Here is a 21751-nt window from a genome sequence, read left to right as displayed (position 1 = left end):
CCAGCTCCAATTTTCTCAAAGGGAATTAAGATCCCCTGGAGAACCCACACTGTAGCACCATACAGAAATGACAGAGCTAGTGGTAGCAGTCCAGCCCTGTTCAGCTCACTTGGTTAACTTTTCAGATCAAGTTGCAAATAAAAAAAAAAATACTCAAAGCCAACTTCTATTCAGCAAACACAGGTTAGCATTTGTTTGACTGCAGTGATGCTGAGCATTTCTCCATTTAAAAGTCCACCTGCCGGAACTACCTCACTAAAGCCCCAAAAGTCTACTAAGCAACAAAGAACAAACACAACAAAACCAAGCTGGTTCTGAGCATTCATTATTCCTTAGCCAGGGCTGAAGTAACTCAGACATCACCCGATAAAGCCCTCAAAAGGCATTCAAGAAATGTTTTTTTTCATATGGTTTGAGATACCCTTTTTTATGTTTATTTGCTTTTTCTATAAGAAAAGTGTTAACACATTTTTGTAAAACAATTAAGTTCTCAGGAACATAACACCTTTACTTTTTAAAAAAGGGTTGCTTTTGCTTCATTTTGTTTCTACTGCTGCTGCTATCTGAAGATCTTAAATAAGAATAATTGTGTACAATTTACCTAAAGCAGGGTTAAATACTTAAAGTAAATACTTAAAACAGTATTTTATTGTCATCGTATGTTTAATTGGGTTACACACGTTATGTGTACAAGGCATGCCTTATAGAAACATCACATCAACAGCTTAAAAAGCATAGGAAAGGAATGTAGTTCTGCCTCACTGTACTGACGGCACAGTGCTTTGTAGGTAACTTTCTGAACAAGGACAACTAAGACTTAAATGAGCAGTTGCACAATATTTCTCTGCATTAAGAAGGGAAAAGACAAACCCTAAAAGTCTGTCTTAGAACGGCCCCCATGAACTTTGCAATGGTATGGTTTTGTTTTGCTTTAAAGTATCATTTATCTGACCCTACAAGACGGAAAAAAAAAAAAAGAAAACAACCAAGGGATTTTTGTGTGTGTGCTATTTTTAATGGAGTGATGGCAGAGCTGTGTGTGTTATCTAATCTAGTAAAAAGTTGCATGTCTTTTTTTTTTCCTCTCTTACATAACTATCACATCCTGATGGTAACACGAAGAAAAATTAGAAAATTGAGTTTTTTCTTGTTTAGTTAAATATGCCAAAGGTGAAATAATACACCAAAACCAAACCTTGAAGTATCAGACGTAGCATAAAGATGTGAGAATGATTGCATGGGTTAATACCAAGGCCCAACTAGTCCCAGTACCCTGTTTCCAACAGTGATCAAAATGAACATCTAGAGAATACGGACGAGGTGAACATACAGTCAGATTTCTCCCCAAATAATCTCCCAGGTGCCAGAGATATGTGTGTCAGGGATTTCCCAACTCAAAAGTGTTTATTTTTTATGTAATGCATTCTCTTGAAGGATTCTCTCTACTCTTCCAGCATACTGCTGGCATGTATTTAAAAACAAATTTGAAGTCTGTATAATTAAGCTGATGAACTTCAACAACTTTCTACAACCACACAGAACAAACTTAAGCAAAAAAAAAAATCTTTTGTCTATCAGAACCTACACCATTTTTTTTTCCTGATGCACAGAAGTACTGAGTTTCCAAGGGAAATCTTAAGACAATAGGGGCAACTGGGAATGTAGGAAACAACACATATTACAAATGTTATGAGACAGTAAGAGGCTATAGTGACAGTACTGCTAGTGGAAAGAGCCAGCTTTCAAGAAAGTGCTAACTAAAGATAGAGTTCTACAGCTGGTGGAAGTGGTGTAAAACAGCAGGCTCACTACACATTTATTCATCCCTCCCACCCCAACTCCCAATTAAATTAATAATTCCCAATTCTGTTCCTGCAGAGGACAACCTTACTATCCTAATTCCAGCTTTTTAAGGAAGTCCCACAAGCCCTTGAACTTTGTCCCATTTTGGTTTTTGTCTCCATTTCCATGGGTACTCTAATCTGAAATGCAAAATAGTATCTCCCTGACACTTTGTGAAGTATCAGCTCACACCTGACACCTCTAAATAAGAATCCATAATCCATTCAAGCCCTTCATAATTCAAAGCATTTTACGTCATCCCACCACTATTCAAGTTCACACCACAGGCACCTCTTTTACTTTGATCTTTATTTACATTGTTACTTCCTAACTCATGCCTTTTTAAAATTAATTATTATTAGGGGCTATATTTTCTGTCTCTTCACATTTAAAATATATTCATGCTCTCCTTCACATTTCAAATACCGTAACATCTTTTTTCTTTGACTTCAGGAACTGAAAAGACACTGTAAAGGAATAGGATGTGTTTCAGAGCGGATGGAATTCAGACAAAACACCTGGATATAAATCCATATGCATCTGCTTATTTCCACTTATGGCATCTGTGCTTACAGCCCGCCTAGCAGCCTTCAGTATCATCCTCCAGCCTGTCATATGTGAAACACAGCTCAAGATAAATATAGCTTCACTCCTTTCACGAGGCTGTAAATTAATTTTCCTGATGTGTAAATCTTGCCTAGAAAGTTTCAGAGGAATTATTGTATTCATCTGAGAATTCTGATTTATGACAGCCTTCTAACTCAAACTCAAAAAAGGCATCATGGCAACTGTAAATACATAGCACTTACACAATATCCTTTAAGCTTTCATTAGAGGTAGTCAGACATAAGTAGAATCAGAGGATGGCTTGGGTTGGAAGGGACCTTAAAAATAATGTAGTTCCAGCCCCGCTCCCAAAGGAAAGCCTCAATATTAACTCTCGAAAATGCACTGCGACTACTACTTAGCTTCGGTAAAGTAAATCGGGTACTTTCTTTAGAGTTTAGCCTATAATAGTAAGTTATAATAGTAACACTCGTGAAAAATCAAAGTTCACTGCTCGGGCACAGCAGCTCCGCACAATGAAAAAACCTACACCCAGGGCTGGAAACAGCCAAGAAAAGAGGAAGAAACAGACAAACTCCAAGCACAAGGAGCTTTTACCTACTCTCGTTCCCTCCGTTAAAAAGCTAACACAGAAGGATAGAAGCGGAGCAGCCCGAGACGAGCATCCCGCGAGGAGCCCCACTGCCGGGAGCCCATCCCTCTTTCCCAGCGAGCTGCCCTCCTCCCCCAGGCCCCGCCGCTTTCTCCCTCAGCCCTGGGGCAGAGAGGACGACGGGGATCCCCCTTCCGAGGCGGGCAGCGGGGGAGGGACAGGGTTTCCCCCCAGCCCAACCCAGCCCTCTTCCCCCCGGCGGTGACTCACTGCCCGGCCGCCCGGCGCCATCCCCGCCCCCCCCGCCTGGCCGGCGCGCGCACGGAGCGCTATTTTGTAACCTCCTTCCCTCTATGCACCGCCCACTGCCCGTCCGCCCTCCTCCTCCGCCGCCGCCGCCAATGGCCATCTGGCCCAGCCATCAGCTGCCGCCGCCGCTTTATGTAAGCCGGGCGGGGCCAAGCGCGCGCGCGCCGCGGCGGAGAGGATTGAAAGGGAGGGCGGGCGCTGGGCGCGCGCCGCCGCCTGGCAGGGCGGGGAAGGTGTGGGGGAAGAGACGGGACCCTGGCCCCGTGCCGCGCGCGCGGAGGCGCGCACGTGACTGCCTCCCCCCGCCCGCCCAGGCGCCGCGCTTCCTCCTCCCCGCGCCGCCAGTGCCTCAGCGCCGAGCCGAGCCCGGCGGCCGGAGCGGCAGCGCCACACCCCCTTCGCCGGGCAGCCGATGGCGTTCTCTCCTGCCGCCGTGAGCTCGGACGCGTCGCCGGGCGGCAGCGGGAGCTCGGGCGAGGAAGCGGATGGAGACCGTGTGCCGCCGGTGCCCGGGAGCCGCCTGAAGGAGGCGGCGGGCGCGTCCGTGGCGTCGTTGTGCCTCGGGGCGCTCGGCGGGCCCCAGCGCCTCAGCTCCCTCGTGGAGTGCCTGGTGCTGAACTACCGGCTGCGGCAGGGCCCGGGCCGCGAGCGCGGGGCCGAGGCGCCGCTGCGCTGCTGCGGCTGCGGGCGGTTCCTGGGCGAGCCGGTGACGGTGCCGTGCGGGCACACCTACTGCCGGCGCTGCCTGCGCGGGGAGCTGCGCGCCCGCTGCCGCCGCTGCCGGGACTGGCTGCCGCCGCCGGCTCCGCTGCGCACTAGCGTCGTGCTCAGCCAGCTGGCCGAGAAGTGGTTCCCGGGAGAGTGCCAGAGGGCGAGGACCGGCCGGCGGCTGGAGGAGCTGCTGGCGCAGGGGCGCTTCCGAGAGGCGCTGGGGGCCGCCGGGCAGGCTCTGCGAGCAGGTGAGGAGGATGGGGAGCGCCCCGAGCCGCGTTCCCTCGCTCCCCTGACCCCGATCCTCGCCCGTGTCCCGGTGGGAAAACCGCGCGGGGACCAGCCGAGGGTGGGGGGTGTGCCGCCTCCTGCCCTTCGTTCCTTCCGCCCCGCCTTTCAGCGCTCGAGAGGGGGAGCGATAAAGAAGACGCAAAGTTTTCTCGAGTTCGCCGCGAGGATGCGGGCACTCTCCCCTTGGTGGGGACGCGTGGCTGCCGGCAGCTCGGCTGAGCGTCGGCGCTGTAGCGGGGGCGCTTCGGAGGCGTGAAGGAGCGCCTTGTCTGGGCTGCTGCTGCCCTCTTTCCATACACGCTCTCGTGGGATTTGTTTACGGAAGAGTTTGTGAGCTTTGTTTTGTTTTGTACTTGGTTGTCGCTGCGTATGGACGAGAGGAATTCCGTTACTGCGCTGAACCATGTTTCCCGAGACAAACTCGTTTTCACGGTCTTAAGTGTCACCGATACAATTCCCAGCAGGCCGGGTCCGTTGCATAAGCAGACGGGCATGGAGGGGGACAGGTTGTGTAATGGCAGTGACATCATAGGTGGGTGTGGTTGAAGTTTTGTAATAACATTTTTGAGAGAGGGTGCGAGACAGGAGGTCCAGGCACGCTTTGAGACCAGCCTGTGTCGAGGGCAGGCGGTACAGCTGGTACCGTGAGCGCTTGGGAGAGAGTCGGAGTTTAGTCTTGGTACAGGGAGTCAGATTTGTACGATCCATACACGTAGATGCATCCTGTGACAGATTCCTTTGTTGTTTTTATTCTATTGTGGGTACATACACCTGCTGACCTGTGGGTTTGCGTGTTTGTGCCATTTTGTTTCTGTTCAGAAATTTAGGAATTGATATTTTTACAGATTAAATGCATTACGTGTCTACAGTTGTCTGCAGCGGAGAAAAAACCCAAAAGGTTGCATAAGTCTAATCCTTCCAATCTGTTCTGGGAAGATACGTTAGATCTAATTCTAGAATAAACTATTTTCAATGTAGATGTAATTAAATCTGAGATATGTTTTGTATGTCTTTTGACAACCTAATTTAAAGTGGTTCGGTAGTGGTCTTCAATTCTACTTTATTTGTCTGAGTGTTTCCAAAATGTAGACTCTGGGATAGATGTGACCTGAGAAATTGGCTGTTCTATTTTAAATCTTGGAACTGTAAGAAACAGCCTATCTTTTCATTATGTGTTCTGAACCATACAAGTCGCAAACAAATGGAATAAAAACTCTATGGCCTTCAGGGTACAAACTGCTGAACCCATTACTGCCTATAAGTGTTACAGGCATCCTGGTTTATGTTTCAAGATTGTTTTGAAAGAGTAAAACTAATTCTACAGACTCTAGTTTAACTTTCTTTTATGAAGGTAGCAATCCCATTTAGATATCTGTAGGGAAATAATTTTGACCCCTTTTTTTGTGGTGTGCTATATGTCTAATTTTGGCTTTAAAATTTGGGGATAGTTATAAACTGTGAAGCTTATCCACATTTCTGTTATTCAAATTCAGTACATGTGCTAGAATTAGGCACTAGAAGCTAAGTTTAAGATCTTTTGTACAACTATTTCCTGGGTCTCTAGTCCTGAGAACTATTGATATTCCAGGTATATTTCAAGCGTTCTGGTGAAGACACTGAAGAACTTAATTAATCAGAATGCAGGCATTCATTAAATGTCGATTCAGAGCTCACAACTACAAATCAAAGGTGATTTCAGGCCAACAGAGAATTAGGTAATACCTGCTGGTACACTTTGTCTTCGTCCAGAATGTGGATTCTTGAAAACACTTGGAGGTGGAAAAGTTGTAGCATAAGGAATGTATTCGTGTTTAAAGTTGTTCATGTTCTGTTTCAGTGCTTCCTCTCTGCTAGTTCATCTCTGATTCTTTTTAGTGCAGATAGAGTGTTAAAAAATTGTGGTACACATAAGTCTGATGTCCTAAGTGAGGCATTGGCATTAAACCTTTACTTGGAAGGCATATTTTCATAAGTTTCTTAGATTTCTTGAAACATCTGAAAGAGAACTATTTGCCATGATGCAGAAGTGGCTTTTGAAAAACACGAGGGATGTTGACATTCATGTAGTTAATATATTTCATTTCAACCCCCGCAAGGAATAGTTAAGGGCAATCTATTGGATTAAAGTGCAAGTGCAGCTTGTCTTTAGTCAAGTATCCTGAAACATACAGTTAATAGGCTTGAGTTTTGTCTGAATCACATTCTCGTTCCTGTAGGAGTGGGCCTGGGGAAGTTGGTTGACCAATTAATCTCCTGTTTAAACAGAATCAACACTGAGTTCAGAGCAGTTCACTTGAGATTTTGTCCAGCTGGGTCATCAAAACCTACAAGGATGATTCCATAGACTCTCTGGGCAACCTGCTCAAAGGTTAATTATCCTCATAGTGTAAAAGTTTCTCTTCATTTGGGGTTAGAACTGCCCTTGTTTCAGTTTATAACTTTATTTTCCTCCATGGACTTCAGTGAAGTGTGTTCTAGGTAGCCTCCTCTTGGCTTCCGGAAGGCTGTTGGGTTCTCCCAAGGCCTTTGGGAATTGTTTTCTGCTAAACAACCCCAGTTCTCTCAGCCTTTTCTTGTGGGTTGTGTGTTCCAACCCCTGATCATTGGGTTGAGCTTATACTACTGTATTAGTAAATACCATGTCCTAAAGTTTTTCTCCATAGTGGTTGTGATGTGCGTGTGTTTTTATTTTGAAGATTTTTTAAAGAACCCTACAAAAAGCATGCAGGATCAGACCAGAGGTGATCTATTTATTAGTATGCTTATGCTGACAGTAGCAAGGAGCAGATACTTCGGAAATGGTATGAATAAAGAACTCATAATGAGTGGGGGGTTTGTGTGTACATTTTTTTGTATGCTTTCTTACTAATGCAGCAATAACTGTTAGGCACAGTTCTGCCCTGAAAGTACTTAGTGTCTTTTTATTAAGATCATTTGTCTTTGTGTATGCTAGAAGTGATTTCTGAATTTACAATACATTGGGTTACTGAAATTGAAAATTCAAGCACAAATTGTGTTTCTGCTCTGTTTGGCCTTTTTTCTAAGGATTTAAAATAGTTTTGCATCATTCCTTTAGGAGGCAAACATTAAAATACACGCTGCAACATTTCAAAATAATGTTTTCATAATTATGAGGACTAGAAAAATAAATTATTGTTGCCGAATTGAACATTTAAATTGAGATATGTTTATCTTGCAAATGTTTAGACCTGATTTGTTTTATGTATTGATCATCATTGGCAGTCTTTGTGTGTTTGGCGGTCTTGAAGTCCGAGTTCCTTGTTTTTGTACCAGTTCAGTTGGAACCATGCTTTTCTCTTTCAAAAAGAACTGGACAAAATGTCCATCTGCTGTAGACCTGAACTCATATTTTTATTTTCATTTTCATAGAATTGTAGAATCATAGAATAGTTTAGGTTGGAGGGGACCTAAAGATCATCCAGTTCCAACCGCCCTGCCATGGGCAGGGACATGTCCCACTAGATCAGGCTGCCCAAGGCCCCATCCAGCCTGGCCTTGAACATCTCCAGGAATGGGGCATCCTCAGCTTCCCTGGGCAACCTGTGCCAGTGCCTCACCGCTCTTATGGTGAAGAAATTCTTCCTAACGTCCAATCTAAATCTGCCCATCTCCAGTTTAAACCCATTGCCCCTAGTCCTATCACTACAAGCCTTTGTAAACAGTCCCTCCCCAGCTTTCTTGTAGCCCGTTCAATTATTGGAAGGTCGTTATAAGATCTCCTCAGAACCTTCTCTTCTCCAGGCTGAACAACCCCAACTCTCTCAGCCTGTCTTAGTATGGGAGGTGCTTCAGGCCTTTGATCATCTTTGTAGCCCTCCTCTGGACCCGTTCCATCAGTTCCCTCTCCTTCTTATGTAGAGGATTTCAGACGACACAATACTCCAGATGAGATCTCACAAGAGAGGAGTGGAGGGGCAGAATCACCTCCCTCGACCTGCTGTTTTCAAACTGCGTGTCGCCCTCTCCCCAGAAAGTTCTGCGGGTCATTTTCTGCACGGGAAAAGATCAGCTCCTTCTGCTGATCTTAAAAAAAAAATAGGTGGCTTATGAGAGAACAAAGACCTGCACTTAGTGCGATCTCTGAAGAAAATAATTTGCTTTGATACTAACTGTGCTAGACACCGATGAGTCAAATACAACAGGAAAAATTAAGAGTTTGCTCTGAGCCCCCACCTTTGTGAACAGTCACAAAACACAAAGCCACAGGAAAGCAGGCTTGAGAATTCTGCTTGCAAAATTATCTCTGTAAGTTAGACAAAGACAGTTGTCCAATCTTCTGTTAATACAAACATTTTACTATGTCTAAAATACAATATCTTGTCTGATAATATTTGTATTTGAAGAGAAACTGTCAACTCAAAAGACAGTGCTTTGGTTTCAACTTTGAAATAATCTGTCAGTCTTAATTCTCTCAACCGTTTCTTTTTGCACATAGTATTGTGGATCTAAATACAAAGCAATGTGTTAGCATATGTGGGAACATTGACCTGTCTAGCTTTTAAATGCAAAACAAGCTAATGTTGGAAATTATGAAAATTTAAAACGGACATTTCAAGTAGACTAAGATAGACTATCAAATTGAAATAATCCCCTCCCAAGAAAATCTTGTCAAAACAAAATTGAAGAACTATTTGATTTTAGTAGTATTCACAGCAGACCTATGTTTGACTTTTTATATTACATTCAATGAAAAACACAAGTGTATTTAAAAAAAAAAAGAAAAATCAAGAACAAAGCAGTGTGCTGACATTTTTCCAAGCACCAACTAGTTAGTTGTGCTATGAAAATAATAATTTTAGTGGCATAGAAATGGGTGTGCTTCCCATTTAGATGTTGCGGTAGTAAAAGTGCAAAATGCTACATGTTGGACATGGGAACTGGTATGTATTGAACACAAAGTAATGTTATCTCATAGCAGAGGTTTTACTGGTACAATTCCTTACAATGGGGCTGCCAGCTGGTGTGAAAAGCTTTCCGATATTGTCTGTCTCCTTTCAGACCACATAGTGATAAAGCCTACTTCTCATATTTACCAGATGGATACCATTGTGAAAGTGGTATCTGTACCTCCAGCCATTGTTGGAAGGGGTTGGACATTATAAAAACAAATGACAGTCTAAAGAAAAATGTGAACATTTGAAAGCAAGCTTGGTAATGCTTAGACTTTTTAATACATAATAGAGTAAATTCCCAGATTTTTGTGATTTTGAATGGGTGTACTGTAGAGCTAAAATCTACTTAGTCCTCCGTTTTTGTTGTCACAGCAGTACTGAGCAATACTTTATTCTGTCAGCCTCAGTGTTAGATCTTCTAAAATGTATTTTCTTGTTGCTGCAAGATAGATTAGAGTTTGATCTGTACGTTGAAAGACACGAGCCTGGAATTAATGCTACGTTTATTACTCGGACACTGGGAGGTTAGGGAGAATGTACTCCAGTAATTTTGAAAATATGGTGCAAAAAAGTGTGGTTATGACATCCTATATGCATACCTAATTAAAACTTAAAAATGTCTTTATTAAAAATGTTGCTTTAATTTTTGTCTTCAGATCCCAATGACTTAATGCTAAGAATATACAGAGCTGAGTCGTATATTGGCCTCCAAGAATATAAAACAGCCATAGAAGATCTAAATTTTGTAATTTCTAAAATGCCAAACTGGCCAGAGGTAAGTTGATGTGAACTCTTATTTTTTTTCAAAATGTATGCTTATCTATAAAATTAATGAAATCTTAATTATATTTGCATCAGGTTAAGAACCTAGGTCAGCTACCTTAAACATAATCTTGTGAGATACATAAAATGCTAAAAGGTATCTTAAGAGAGCTACTGATGAGATGCTACTGATGAGTACAGCACGTTAGACTTGATTAATGAGTCTACTTGGAACTGCTAATTTAGTCTTCATCAAAAACTTAGCTATTTTGATTTCATATCACAACATGAGATGGTATCTTTGGATTAAGTGCAGTAGAACTGACTTCTTGGGCAGTATTATGAAATTACTTTTGTGCTGCCTATAGTTACTTGCTATTGATTATGTCTTTTTAAGAGCACTTCGTGTGTTCTCTTTTAAATATTTACAAACTCAACTTCAGCTTAGTGTTATTTGACTGGATGGTTGGCTGAAGTTGTACAGCTCAGCTAGCTTTAATTGCTTGAAAGCAGAACTTCCAAGGCCTGTCCATTTGGTAGGCTGATGTAATTGAGTGAGAAAATTTCTTATGCTATGTAGAAGTTAGTCCGTTTAGAGCTCTGTGCTTCCCTGAAGTGGTCATACTTTGATTGTATTTCCCAAAGTCAGAGTGTTTTAAGCATTATCTGTTCCTTGAGAATATCACATGAGATGAGAGAGTGCTGTTGCCAGTCAGGACTAGAATTCTTGGCTCTGTGTTAAGCTCACATTTCTCTCATAGTTTTTGAGTTTTATTGGTAAAAGTTGGCTATATAAGTAGGACAACACTGTTTTCTTTTCCAAATGCTACCAAAGAGTGAAAAAATGCTTGGCACCAGCCATAAATTATTTTGTAATAGTATTGGCTAAAAAATGTAAACATGTGTTTGAGGCCATTTTTAGTGGCTCCAATACTTGGAGTTGAGAGTTTATGTTGATGTAACCTGTAACAGCTCAGAGTTGGGGGTTGTTTCGTTTGTTCCTTAATTTTTATTAGGACAATGACATTTCACTGCTTTAGCTTGGGAAGTTTTTCTTTGAAAAGCCTGAAGAAACTCAGTGAGAACCAATCTTTGCGAATAGTGCAGGCAGTGAGGAATCACTGGCCCTCAGATCTGTAAGATACTGTGTATTGCAGCACTCTCTAAACTCTTGAGCACAGCAACAATATCTTTTTTTTCACAAGGGGAGATAACTGCTGCTGTCTTGGTCTCTCCTGTGTTCATTAGTTACATGGCTACTGCAAATTCAGAGAGCATCCTACTTTTCACCCCTCAGCATTGGTAGTACTGTCTACTTTTGACTATATGTTTGCAAAGAAACCTCGCTTTGCTTATCTGAGCTTGTTTTAATAGATTGCTCCTTGTGTCTGTAGGAAAATAAACTCTCTGTAAGAGAAGAATTAGCATACTTTCTTTAGTTCTTCAGGATACATCTTAATAAAATTGCCCAAATCCATCAAAGATAATGCATGTCCTCATCTGGCAGCCATGTTTGACAGACTGTACTGTTAACACTTACAGTTGTTCCATAGAAATGGCACTCTGGGTCTTTTTGTTTGGTTGACTGTTTTTTTCTAAATTTAGTTTTCTGGCCCATTATCCAAAAATCTCACATGCAACTAGATGTTGTAGTTTTATCCAACTTTTGTCAGATAACTGTTGGTTTTATCTAACTTTTATTATGTTACTGCAAATGCAACTTTTCAAAATTGAGATAAATTGGGTAATGGACTTCAAGTTCCAACGTCCTTTAGTTATAGGTAGGTTCAGCAAAATTCAGTAGTCTCTTCTCTCCTTTTTTTATAGTAAGCAGATTTTTTTTTTTCCTAGCTGCTGTCCTAGTATTCAAGAACAAAATATTATTGCAGAAAACGATTCCAATAGTGCATTGTTTTGTGTTAAGAATATGGATTAAGATGGATGTGAGGGATATATGGTTGTGTGGATTGTGTTTTTTTGTAGTTACCGTTCTGCAGAGTGGAACAATAAGGCTTTTAATGAAATAGAGGGCCAAAAGAGGGTGTCTTGTAAGCTGTTGCATGAAGTTATGTAATAATTTGCACTACATGTCCCCTTTTTTCCCTTCTGCAGAAAGGGGAATTTAGGATCTTTTGTGAATTTAGCACTAGTTAGGTTTTTGGCTCTTCATGTTAAGCCAGAACAAATAACTGGAAGGAAACTAATGTCAGCCTATCCCATAGACTCTTTTAAAACATGTAGGGATGTGTGTTAGACAAGGCATACATATCATCCACACTGTGTATGGAAGAAGTTTCATTTTTTCTGTCATGGAGTCCTCCAATTCTAACCCTTGTAATAATGTACAATGTATAATTCATGTTACAGCCATGATCTCTAGCAATGTCCTCTTCATGGTATCTGTTTTTCAGGTCTACTTCCGGAAGGGAAAAGTGCTGCAAGACTCTGGCTTTGTAGGTGATGCCTTACAACTATTTCTACAGTGCTTAGCCCTTGATGAGGACTTCCTTCCAGCCAGGCTAGAAGTAGAAAGGGTAATTGTATTTATGAAATTAGATTGCTATCTCTGACTTGATTCCTTCTGCTATGGTAGTCTTTGAGTCTTCGATGCGTACAAAGAAGGTTCAGGTGGCAGACAAGTTCCTTTCAAGATGTATCATGTTATGTTGGAGAGATAGTCCTAATGTACAAGTTATAAGTACATATTTCAAAGTATATATGCTTTGAAGTTACTAGATGAAAATCTGGAAAACTGGAAAGCGGGCAGAAAGTTAAATATTCTAAGCTGAACTCTTTTATGCCCAGAGCACAAATTTTTCTTTGATAACAACAATTTACATTGAAAAGGCTGCACAATAATGAATTGATAACGTCTTAACTGTTCAAAGAGCTTGCTCACTAGTAGTAGAAATGATTTCTAGGTAAAGATGTTCTTTTTAGTACTATAGGTATGTCGGTTTCTGCTTGTTCTCAGTTTTTCTTTCTCAGTTACTGATTAAATAAAACTCTATTTATACGTTAACTTCGTGTAGATTAAATTGTTACTTTTGGTATGCAGTTTTATGAAAAAGGACCTAGCATAGCTTTATTATTATGAACATTTAGCTGTTTGTTTTCTAGACGTTGTGTGATGTGCTGTCACCAGAGAAGTTAGGAGAAAGTCTGAAAGAATCTGCTTGGAATTCAGCACATATTCGAAATAAAGCTTTTATACTTGGTTCTGAGGTGACTGAGTCTTACTGCAACTTACAGCTTTGTCCTGAGCAGGTAACAAAATCTATAGGATAACTTTTCCCTTTGTCCTGTATGCAAATATCAGATGTTCAGATACCTTTTTTGTCATACTTACTTTCCAGCCTAAATGGTGACTTTCTGTATTTGGCTAAGTTGAAAGAAAAGAACTGTGGTTTCAGTAATGTATTTTCATTAGGAGTGTTAGACTGTTCGTTCCAGTGAACTGCTTATTGGAAAGTATTAAGATTTGACATTAGTGACCTCAAAATAGAGAGAAATAGTTTTCCTTCTCTTTGGTGCAGATGAAGATTTTTAAATTGTTAATGCTAAGCCAATCTGAGTACTGTCTTGACTTATCAAATTCCTGTAGTTAACTAATGAACTAGCTGTGGGTATTTATTTGGCTTATACATCTTTGCATGTTCACATCTTGCATACTTAGATTTGTGTTACTTTTTAAGTACAGTTCAGTTCATCTTACTGTTATAGAGTTTAGGAGGATCAGAGATACTGGAGCCTGTCAGTGGAAGCTTAAATCGTGCACAGTCTGCCCATGCTCTTAATTCAACAGAAGACCTTGCCAAGGAAGATGGCTTAAAGAGAGTGTCTTCTGAACCCCTTCTCTCTGGCCAAGAGAAAGGTGCTTTGTTGAAAAGAAAGCTTTCCTTTTCTGAACAGGATACAATTACTTGCGAAGATGGAAGAAACAAACACAAAAAGCAAGGAGGTAAGCAGTCACTCACTTTAAAAGTTGAAGTATATACTGTGTAGTGCCATTCTTTGAAGGAGTATTCTGTCTTGCTTTCCTTTAGAAAGTACAAAAAGGGACATGACACTGGCTTTTGGAACAATTCCAGGGGATTTGATTGATGTATCAGATTTTGAGTGCTCTCTATGTATGAGGTAAGACTTCCTCCTTGATACAGTATTTCCACTATAGATGCTTGGTGATGTACCTGTTACACATACAAATTAGGTACTTACAGGTTGTGATGAGTTCTGATATCAGTTGATTTTTCAGCTTTCCTCTATCCCTGCAGTTAAATGCTTATTTAAATGTGTCACGTGCTCTAGTGCTATATAATACAGCATTATTTTAATCAAGCTGCCTTTTAAATTGAACTTGGTGTTGTTAACTGGTAACCTAAAAAGGACAGGATATTTTGTGGTTAATTGTTCGGATGTTTTTTTTTCAGTCAGTGCAACTATTTAACATTATTTTGCAAAGGCTAATGCTTAGGAGTATTGCCTGTGAACCCCATACTTCAGAATGTTAGTCGGCTTTAGTCTAGCTGATGTATTTGAAAGCTCTTACTGACTTGTCTTAGTTTTCAGAAATAAACATACTAAACTGTCCATAGTTGTTACTAGTGTGTAATACTGCTAGTAAAACATTTTAGGTCTTCAAGGAATCACTTAATGTTACATATTCTAAATCTCTATATAGTGAGACCAAAATCCTTTTACATTGGAATAAGTGTTTAGATATTTAGATTGTTGAAATGTGTCCAGGTTAATGAGAAAAAAAAAAGCAGCAAATGAGTGGTGTGGTGGTAAATACAAGGAAACTGCAGTATAGAGGAAAAATTGGAGTAAGGAGACATGAAATTAGGTTTCTCTGCTTTGTTATGTTAGAATTAGTCTTAAAAAAAAATGAAGAGGTCCATCACTGGCATTTTTTGCAAAACACACATTTGCCATGGTATCTAACTTCTAATAACTTTGTTTCAGGCTATTCTTTGAGCCGGTGACAACCCCTTGCGGACATACTTTTTGCAAAGGCTGCTTGGAACGATGTTTAGACCATGCACCTCAGTGTCCACTCTGTAAGGAGAGTTTGAAAGAGGTACTGTTTCTCAGTAGAGCTCAGTAATACAAGTGTTGTATGATACTTAAACCTGTCAACTTGGATTTGCTTAGCTTACGGAATGCTGTTAGAAAGGGAAAAATTGCGACAAACTTTCTCAATACAAGTTGATTAGGTTTGCCTCGGGTTTGTCAACGTTTTGTGTTTCCGTGAATTCACTCCCGAGTGCTCACAACCTTTGGTTGCTATTTGGTAAAACCTCTCTGTGGTTTCTGTACACTTTCCTTGTTTGTACGGCTGTTCTGTCTCTGTTAAGCATAGATGTATAAACAGATCCAGATGCTGAGGTGGTCAGACACTAAGAACTAATATGGAGAGTCTCATTTTCAAATATTAGAGTAACATTAGGTGTTAAGCAATGAAGCAGACTTACAGCTCTAAAGTTCTTACGTGGCTTTAATTTATGACACGTTTTGTATATTGTGTTTTTAAATAAAAGATGTGTTTTCTGAAGTCTTTTGTTAATATATATGAAAAGAAATACTAATTTATTTTTTTAAATTGCTTACAGTACCTTGCAAGCAGAAAATACAGCATCACAGTACTGCTGGAGGAGTTAATTATGAAATACTTGTCTGATGAGTTATATGAGAGAAAAAGAATTCATGCTGAAGAAACTGCTGAGCACTCAAAGTAAGCTTTGAAAATGGAAATACTTTTTAGAAATGTTTTATCATTTTTGTGGCGTAATAATAATAAAATAATGGCATATTATGGATGCAGGTAGGAGTATAAAGACATTAATTTTCTGTCTTAAATGTGTAGAAAATGTTTCTACTTAAATGTTAGAAAATAAACAGTTTTCTAACTACTGTGGAAATGTAAAAAAATCACGCTTTGATAGTAGTAGTGAGACTTCTAAGCCCTCTACAAAATACATTTGTCCTTCTGTTTCTCTTTGTGCGCACTATGGTGGAGTTCCAGTTTTAGCTTTGCTGCTATTGATGGAATTGTCCTCTTGAGTTGGCTGCAGAGTCTCAAGTACAAAGCAGTTTGTGGTAGACAATCGTGTACAGAAAGATGTGATGAAAAAAGAAATTGTTAGGATTTTTCTGTAATCTTGATGTTTGTCTCTAATATGCTAGAGTTCCTCAGATATACAAAGCATCATGTATTGTAGATAGGAACGTTGGAAAACTATGTAAAACTATAGCTCATGCGACTTGCATAACAGAATCCCTACATTAGAATTATGTTTTATAGTCTGGAAGATATTAAAATTGAATACTTGGTAATGTTTTAATGCTAACTTATTTGTATCAACCATCAGCTGTTCATACTTGATAAAACAGCATAAAAAAATATTTTGTTTTTCAGTTAGGCTTGCTGAGGCATATTGCAAAGTGAAAATTATACCCTGGATTGCATCTTGTGATTTGGAGTCCATCACTGAAAATAATCTAAATGGTGACCTAGCTACTGTGTAGTTACTGCTATGTCTTTTTAGTTTCAGGGCATAATAGCTTCTATGGCTGAAACTAAAACAAAAAGGGGGGAAAAAACCCCTAACACCCCTGTCCCCAAAACAAAGCCCTTCATAACTGACTAATAACTAAATAGCTGTGAGGTTTGCTGTCTAGTATGTGATCAAATCGGTGCATAATCGCTGTTATTAGTATGGTTTTATTGCTTATGCAACTGTTAAAATGTGCTTATTATTAAACTTTAGAAGAAGTGCTTTATGATTTCAAATATAGCAAACTTACTGAAAAAAAAAATGTATTGTCTTGGCATAGTTCTGTGATTAGATTTTTAAGCCATGTATTTCTTTTGATGTTCTCTTGAAGCTTGACTAAGAATGTTCCAATGTTTGTTTGCACTATGGCATATCCCACTGTGCCTTGCCCTCTACACGTCTTTGAGCCAAGATACCGATTAATGATTCGCAGAAGTATGGAAACTGGGACTAAACAGTTTGGGATGTGTATAAGTGATTCTCAAAATGGGTAGGTTTTCGTCTTAATTCTAAGCTTTTTTTAAAAAAAACTTATAAAAAGTGTCCTTTCAGAAGTGTGTAATCCCATTACTGACCGGGTCTCTTTTCTAGTTTTGCAGATTATGGATGCATGCTGCAAATTAGGAACGTTCATTTTCTACCTGATGGGCGGTCTGTTGTTGATACAGTTGGTGGAAAGAGATTTAGAGTTTTACGGAGAGGCATGAAAGATGGTTATTGCACTGCAGACATTGAATATTTGGAAGATGTTAAGGTATCCAGAATGCTGTATAAATACTTACTAGTATTAGTATCTCAAGATTTTTGCTTGATTTGTTCTCAAGAGCTCCGTTTCAAATTTTTGGGTTGCTAGACCACTGAAAAATTCAGTGCCAGCATATCAAAGAAATGAAAGCTATCTTAATTTTTTATTATTCTAAAGCAACAAAGAAATACTGTTTATTGTTTGAACAACAGTTTGAAGCTGTAACTTTTTAAAATATCATGGGACTTCTTTACTATTCAGTCATTAGCAATCAAAGTTTAGGAGAATGCAAGAAATGTATGTAAATACAGTTGAAATTGGATTTTTTTTTTTATTTTAGCTTTAACACCTTAATTGTTTCTTTCTCTAATGATATTTTCTTAACATTCCTGCTGTAGGTTGCTGATGAAGGAGAACTAAAGAAACTGAGAGAACTTCACAATTTTGTTTACAATCAGGCCTGCAGTTGGTTTCAAAACTTAAGAAACAAGTTTCGCACTCAAATTCTTCAGCACTTCGGGCCAATGCCTGATAGGGAGGAAAATATACAGGTGAGACATCATTTATTATCAATGACTGGGTTCTTATTTCTAAAAATAAACACCCTGTTAACAACTGCGAAAAATGAAGGTGTTTTTTTTTCCCAGCTTTGAAGGCATCTTGTTTCTTTTATTATGAGCAACATAAGGTAGTTCCATCACTGTTCAACAGTTTTTGCAGGAAAGGAGGATATGCTGCTGTGGAGATAAAACTAGTAAACTGAGAACACTAAGTTTTAGTAGCGTTTTAAACTGTTGGTTTGTGTGAAGCTGTTAGTATTCAAATGAGGAAAAAAAGTGTATTTTCTTCCCTGTGACAAGTGCAGGTAGTAATGTTTGGCAAAGAGGTAGCCACAAATAACACTTTGCTCCTTTCTCAGCTAGTGCCATAAACTGCTGCAGCTGCTCGAGTATGGCAAGTGTTCCTTAAGAAACTCTCTGCAGCAATCTATTCCAATGGTGGTTATAAACAAATAATGAATGTTGGTGAGATGCTGAGAGAGTGGAGGCTGGAGAAAAGGAACATTGAAAAATATGTAAAATTCGGCTTTTAAAGTGGAATTATATATGCAGTGGGATCTTATGAGAGCCTGTCCCTCACCCATCTGCTACATACTTTTATAATACTATATTAACCAGTCTGGGAGGAATGTAGATGCTATGGAGGCCAGTGCAGGAATTCAGAAGTAATTTTTTAGTACAATTTAACATTTTAAAAAAATATTTTTTTTTTAAATTTTTGTATGTATGTATTTTAAAGAACATACTAGGAAAGAGGAATAAGTGTGCATACCAGGATAAGTAGCACGGCAGCAATAGTGTGGGTGTGTACCTGATAAACACGATATAATAAAACACAAACATGTCAACTGTGTCATACAGATGCAAGGCAGGAAATGCCATGCTGGAGTCTACCACTAACAGCAATACTTTCGCAAGTCATTTGAGGTAATTAATGTTCTCTGCAGTGATAGGACCTCTGCTGATGAATGTTATGTCTGGCTCTTGGCATGACTTCTAAGGCATGGTGTAGAGAATTGAATAAAGTACAGGGAAAAGTTGCATAGCATGTTTTATCAATTTAAACTGATTACTTTCTAGCCAGAGTAGGACTACTTAATGAGAAGGGAGTGGAATTGGGGTGTGATAGAAGTCCTTCAGATATAGCAAAGACAATTGTAATGAAAATGTTAGGCTTCAAGAATATTCAGGCCTTAAGAATAGCATGACAGGTTATGGATTTAGTTTTTTATCAGGGAGATTTATTGCTAGGTGATTGTCCTATACTTAGCCACCTTTTCCCAAGGAAGCTATGAACTTTCTTTGTTGTCTTAAAAATAATTGCTTTATCAAGCTTAGTCTGTGTTCTCAGCTGGGGAAGGGTCAGAGAAGATCCCTTTAGAACTCTTCCAGTCTCATGGATCTGGAATTCTCTAGTTTGATAGTAGCTTTAAACTAGTCTTTGTCACTGATGACTTTGTCTTTTGATGTCTTTGTGTTAGTGAACTATACTACATTGGTGATGGGTAACAGACTTATCTTTTACTTTTAGGCAATGCCCAATGGTCCTGCTTGGTGTTGGTGGCTTCTAGCTGTTCTCCCAGTAGACCCCAGATATCAGCTGTCAGTTCTCTCCATGATGTCTTTAAAAGACCGTCTGGTAAAAATCCAACATATACTCACATATTTTTCTAGAGACCAGTCCAAATGACTAACCGCCTGGGTCTTCCTGAAAAGTTACTCTGTTCTGGTTGTAGTAGCAGCTGGAATTTTTGCTGCCTTTGCACATCTAGCGCTGGTTTGAGAAGTGTAATGGAACTGCTTTTTTCTCTCTCCTTCCCACTCTCCCAGCTTCTTGAACCGCGTGGTTCTTTGAATGCACCCTTTCTTCAACTGTGAGAGAAGACCACTGATGATTGCACAGTCAATCCAGCTAGATATGTTTTTCATGTTATCGACATTACAATTTGCACTATGTAGAAGAGAACCTTTTTGAGACTTGATAATTTTAGCCACTGACTTTTTAAAGCTGTGGGAAGTGCAGGACTTAAGGCTGACAGTCCAAGTTTACAACACTGAGGAGGTATTAAAGGTTTTGCAGATGTTTGCCTCATACAACTATTCTTTTGCTGTTTGCACAGATATTTGAAATATAGTATTGAATGTCACTGGTGGATATTACTATTCTTGTTGAATTATCTTGACCATGAATATGGCACAGATTTTTAAGTTATCTTGTAAACGTATGCATCACAAAACAGGTGACATTATGAACTGTATGCTGAACTGAGAGCCAATTTTAAGGAACAAATGCAAAAAAAAAAGGTACTTCTGTCTAAAAATACTTAAACTGTGAATATGGTTTACATACCTAGGCCTGTACATGTTAAGAGGAAACTGAAAACTAAATGCTAGTACGAGTTACATTTCTACTGGGCTTTTCAAGCTGGCTGTTCTTCCAGAGCACACACTAGTTTATAGAGCTTAGAAGAAGAAATCTTAGAGTGTGTGTGTTGGGGATTGTGCATCCAGGATTTAAAAGCTTAAAGTTTTATTTGAACTTTTTTAAGTTGATGCAAATGTGAGTTCTATGCCTTACTCATATCAGTAGTAGAGCACACTGCAGTGGCAAGGTTAGCATCATGCTGCCAATAGGTACTTTTTGTAATTAAAGGTTTGCATATTTGTGAATATGTCTGATACTAGCTTTCTTGTATGTAAATCATTTGTAAAATATTTCTTAAATCTTGCTTTTGCTAATATATTTAATTTTCAATAAAAGCTAAGTTTGTAATATTTTTAACTTTTATCAGAAGCTAAAAATCACTTCAATTTTCCATATGCATCTATTCTGGGATCTTAAGTAAATCCAGAAGCAACTGTTTAACCTACATCAAGGTTGTAAGCACTTTGTGACATAATTGGTATGTACATAATCTGTTTCTGATTATAGTACCTGTCGCAGACTGATCATTCATCAAACAAGTTTTTACTGGTGTCCTGCTTTTATATCTACTTTTCTTAAATGAAGGTGGTTTCAGGTATGAAGTTTGCATTTCACAAACTTATGTAAAAGTTATGGGAAGCTGTTCTTGTGGAACAGTTTGGTCGTTAATAGATTTGCTAATTCGATGCTCTGGCCTTGTTCTTGTCTGGAGTTGAAGGCTTGAGATATTGCAGGCAACTCAAAATCTGCTGGATCATTTTTAGTGTGGACTTTTATCTAGAGTAAATTTCCCCTTTGTTGTATGAGTAGTGTCCTGGATTAATATTTGGAAAACTTTATTTGCATAAGAAAGAGGATCCTCTGTTTCATCGCATCAGTGTGTTACATCCTTAGAATCTTAATCTTCGTATCACTGTGTGATTTTATTAAAAATGCAGTTGACAGGATCTTTTCTTGACAGCGAAAAGTCCCTATAGCCAGGCTTTGAAGTATTCAAATAATCTAGTGATATTTTTTTTTCTTGCCAAGAGCTTTAATTTGAGTATTCCCTAGTATGCTGGAAAATGTGGCTAGTAGATAGTTTTTATATGTTCCCATGACTTTTTTTTTTTCATTTTTAAAATTTTATTTTATTAAAAAATGTCAGTTGGTTTGCACTGTCCTGTGCATACATAAGTTCTAGTTCTGGAATTGCAAACCATGTAATAGAAAACTTTATTGAAAAGAAACAGCAACAAAAAACAACAACAAAAAAGCCAAGTACTGTGATTACCACATGCTGCATTGACTAAGTGCTACTCTTCCAGTAACTATTGCACACGCATGATCCTTGTAGGTGGTGTTTGGTAATGATATAAAATTGAGAATGGGCAGGAAAGATTTTTAAGTTGGAGTTTTTTCAAGTGGTTGTTTTGCAGACAAGATTTTTGTCACATTGTGCAATTAGAGTGGGACAGGACAGCAAGCTTACCTGAAA

General features: G+C 39.4%; 2 protein-coding genes across 4 annotated transcripts in view; one reads left to right on the top strand and one right to left on the bottom strand.

The window, feature by feature from the left end:
- The window catches only part of TRMT9B (tRNA methyltransferase 9B (putative)), a 121665-nt gene extending 118456 nt beyond the window's left edge, over positions 1-3209 (bottom strand). For all 3 annotated transcript variants that reach the window (XM_054065166.1, XM_054065168.1, XM_054065167.1), the window contains exon 1: positions 2652-3209. The gene's annotated coding sequence lies outside the window, so the exon portion shown is untranslated. The remainder of the gene's footprint in view (positions 1-2651) is intronic.
- A 404-nt stretch (positions 3210-3613) lies between these two features.
- Positions 3614-21306, top strand: LONRF1 (LON peptidase N-terminal domain and ring finger 1). The gene is made up of 12 exons (XM_054066475.1): positions 3614-4269; positions 9882-10000; positions 12399-12521; positions 13108-13254; positions 13711-13948; positions 14034-14124; positions 14953-15067; positions 15600-15721; positions 16876-17034; positions 17136-17298; positions 17688-17840; positions 19381-21306. The coding sequence occupies exons 1-12, from the start codon at positions 3723-3725 to the stop codon at positions 19537-19539; spliced, it is 2136 nt and encodes a 711-aa protein (XP_053922450.1). The 5' UTR covers positions 3614-3722; the 3' UTR covers positions 19540-21306.
- The last annotated feature ends 445 nt before the right edge of the window (positions 21307-21751 follow it).

The sequence above is a fragment of the Cuculus canorus genome, chromosome 4 (genome assembly GCF_017976375.1).
Source record: "Cuculus canorus isolate bCucCan1 chromosome 4, bCucCan1.pri, whole genome shotgun sequence".
Taxonomy (NCBI): domain Eukaryota; kingdom Metazoa; phylum Chordata; class Aves; order Cuculiformes; family Cuculidae; genus Cuculus; species Cuculus canorus.
This window is presented reverse-complemented; position numbering and strand designations above follow the sequence as displayed.

Bases quoted from the DNA above. Each gene is read 5' to 3' on its own strand.
- LONRF1 (XM_054066475.1), top strand. From the start codon at position 3,723: ATGGCGTTCTCTCCTGCCGCCGTGAGCTCGGACGCGTCGCCGGGCGGC. The intron at 15,068-15,599 runs GTACTGTTTCTC...AATTGCTTACAG, and splicing joins GTAAGGAGAGTTTGAAAGAG to TACCTTGCAAGCAGAAAATA. The intron at 17,299-17,687 runs GTATCCAGAATG...TTCCTGCTGTAG, and splicing joins AATATTTGGAAGATGTTAAG to GTTGCTGATGAAGGAGAACT.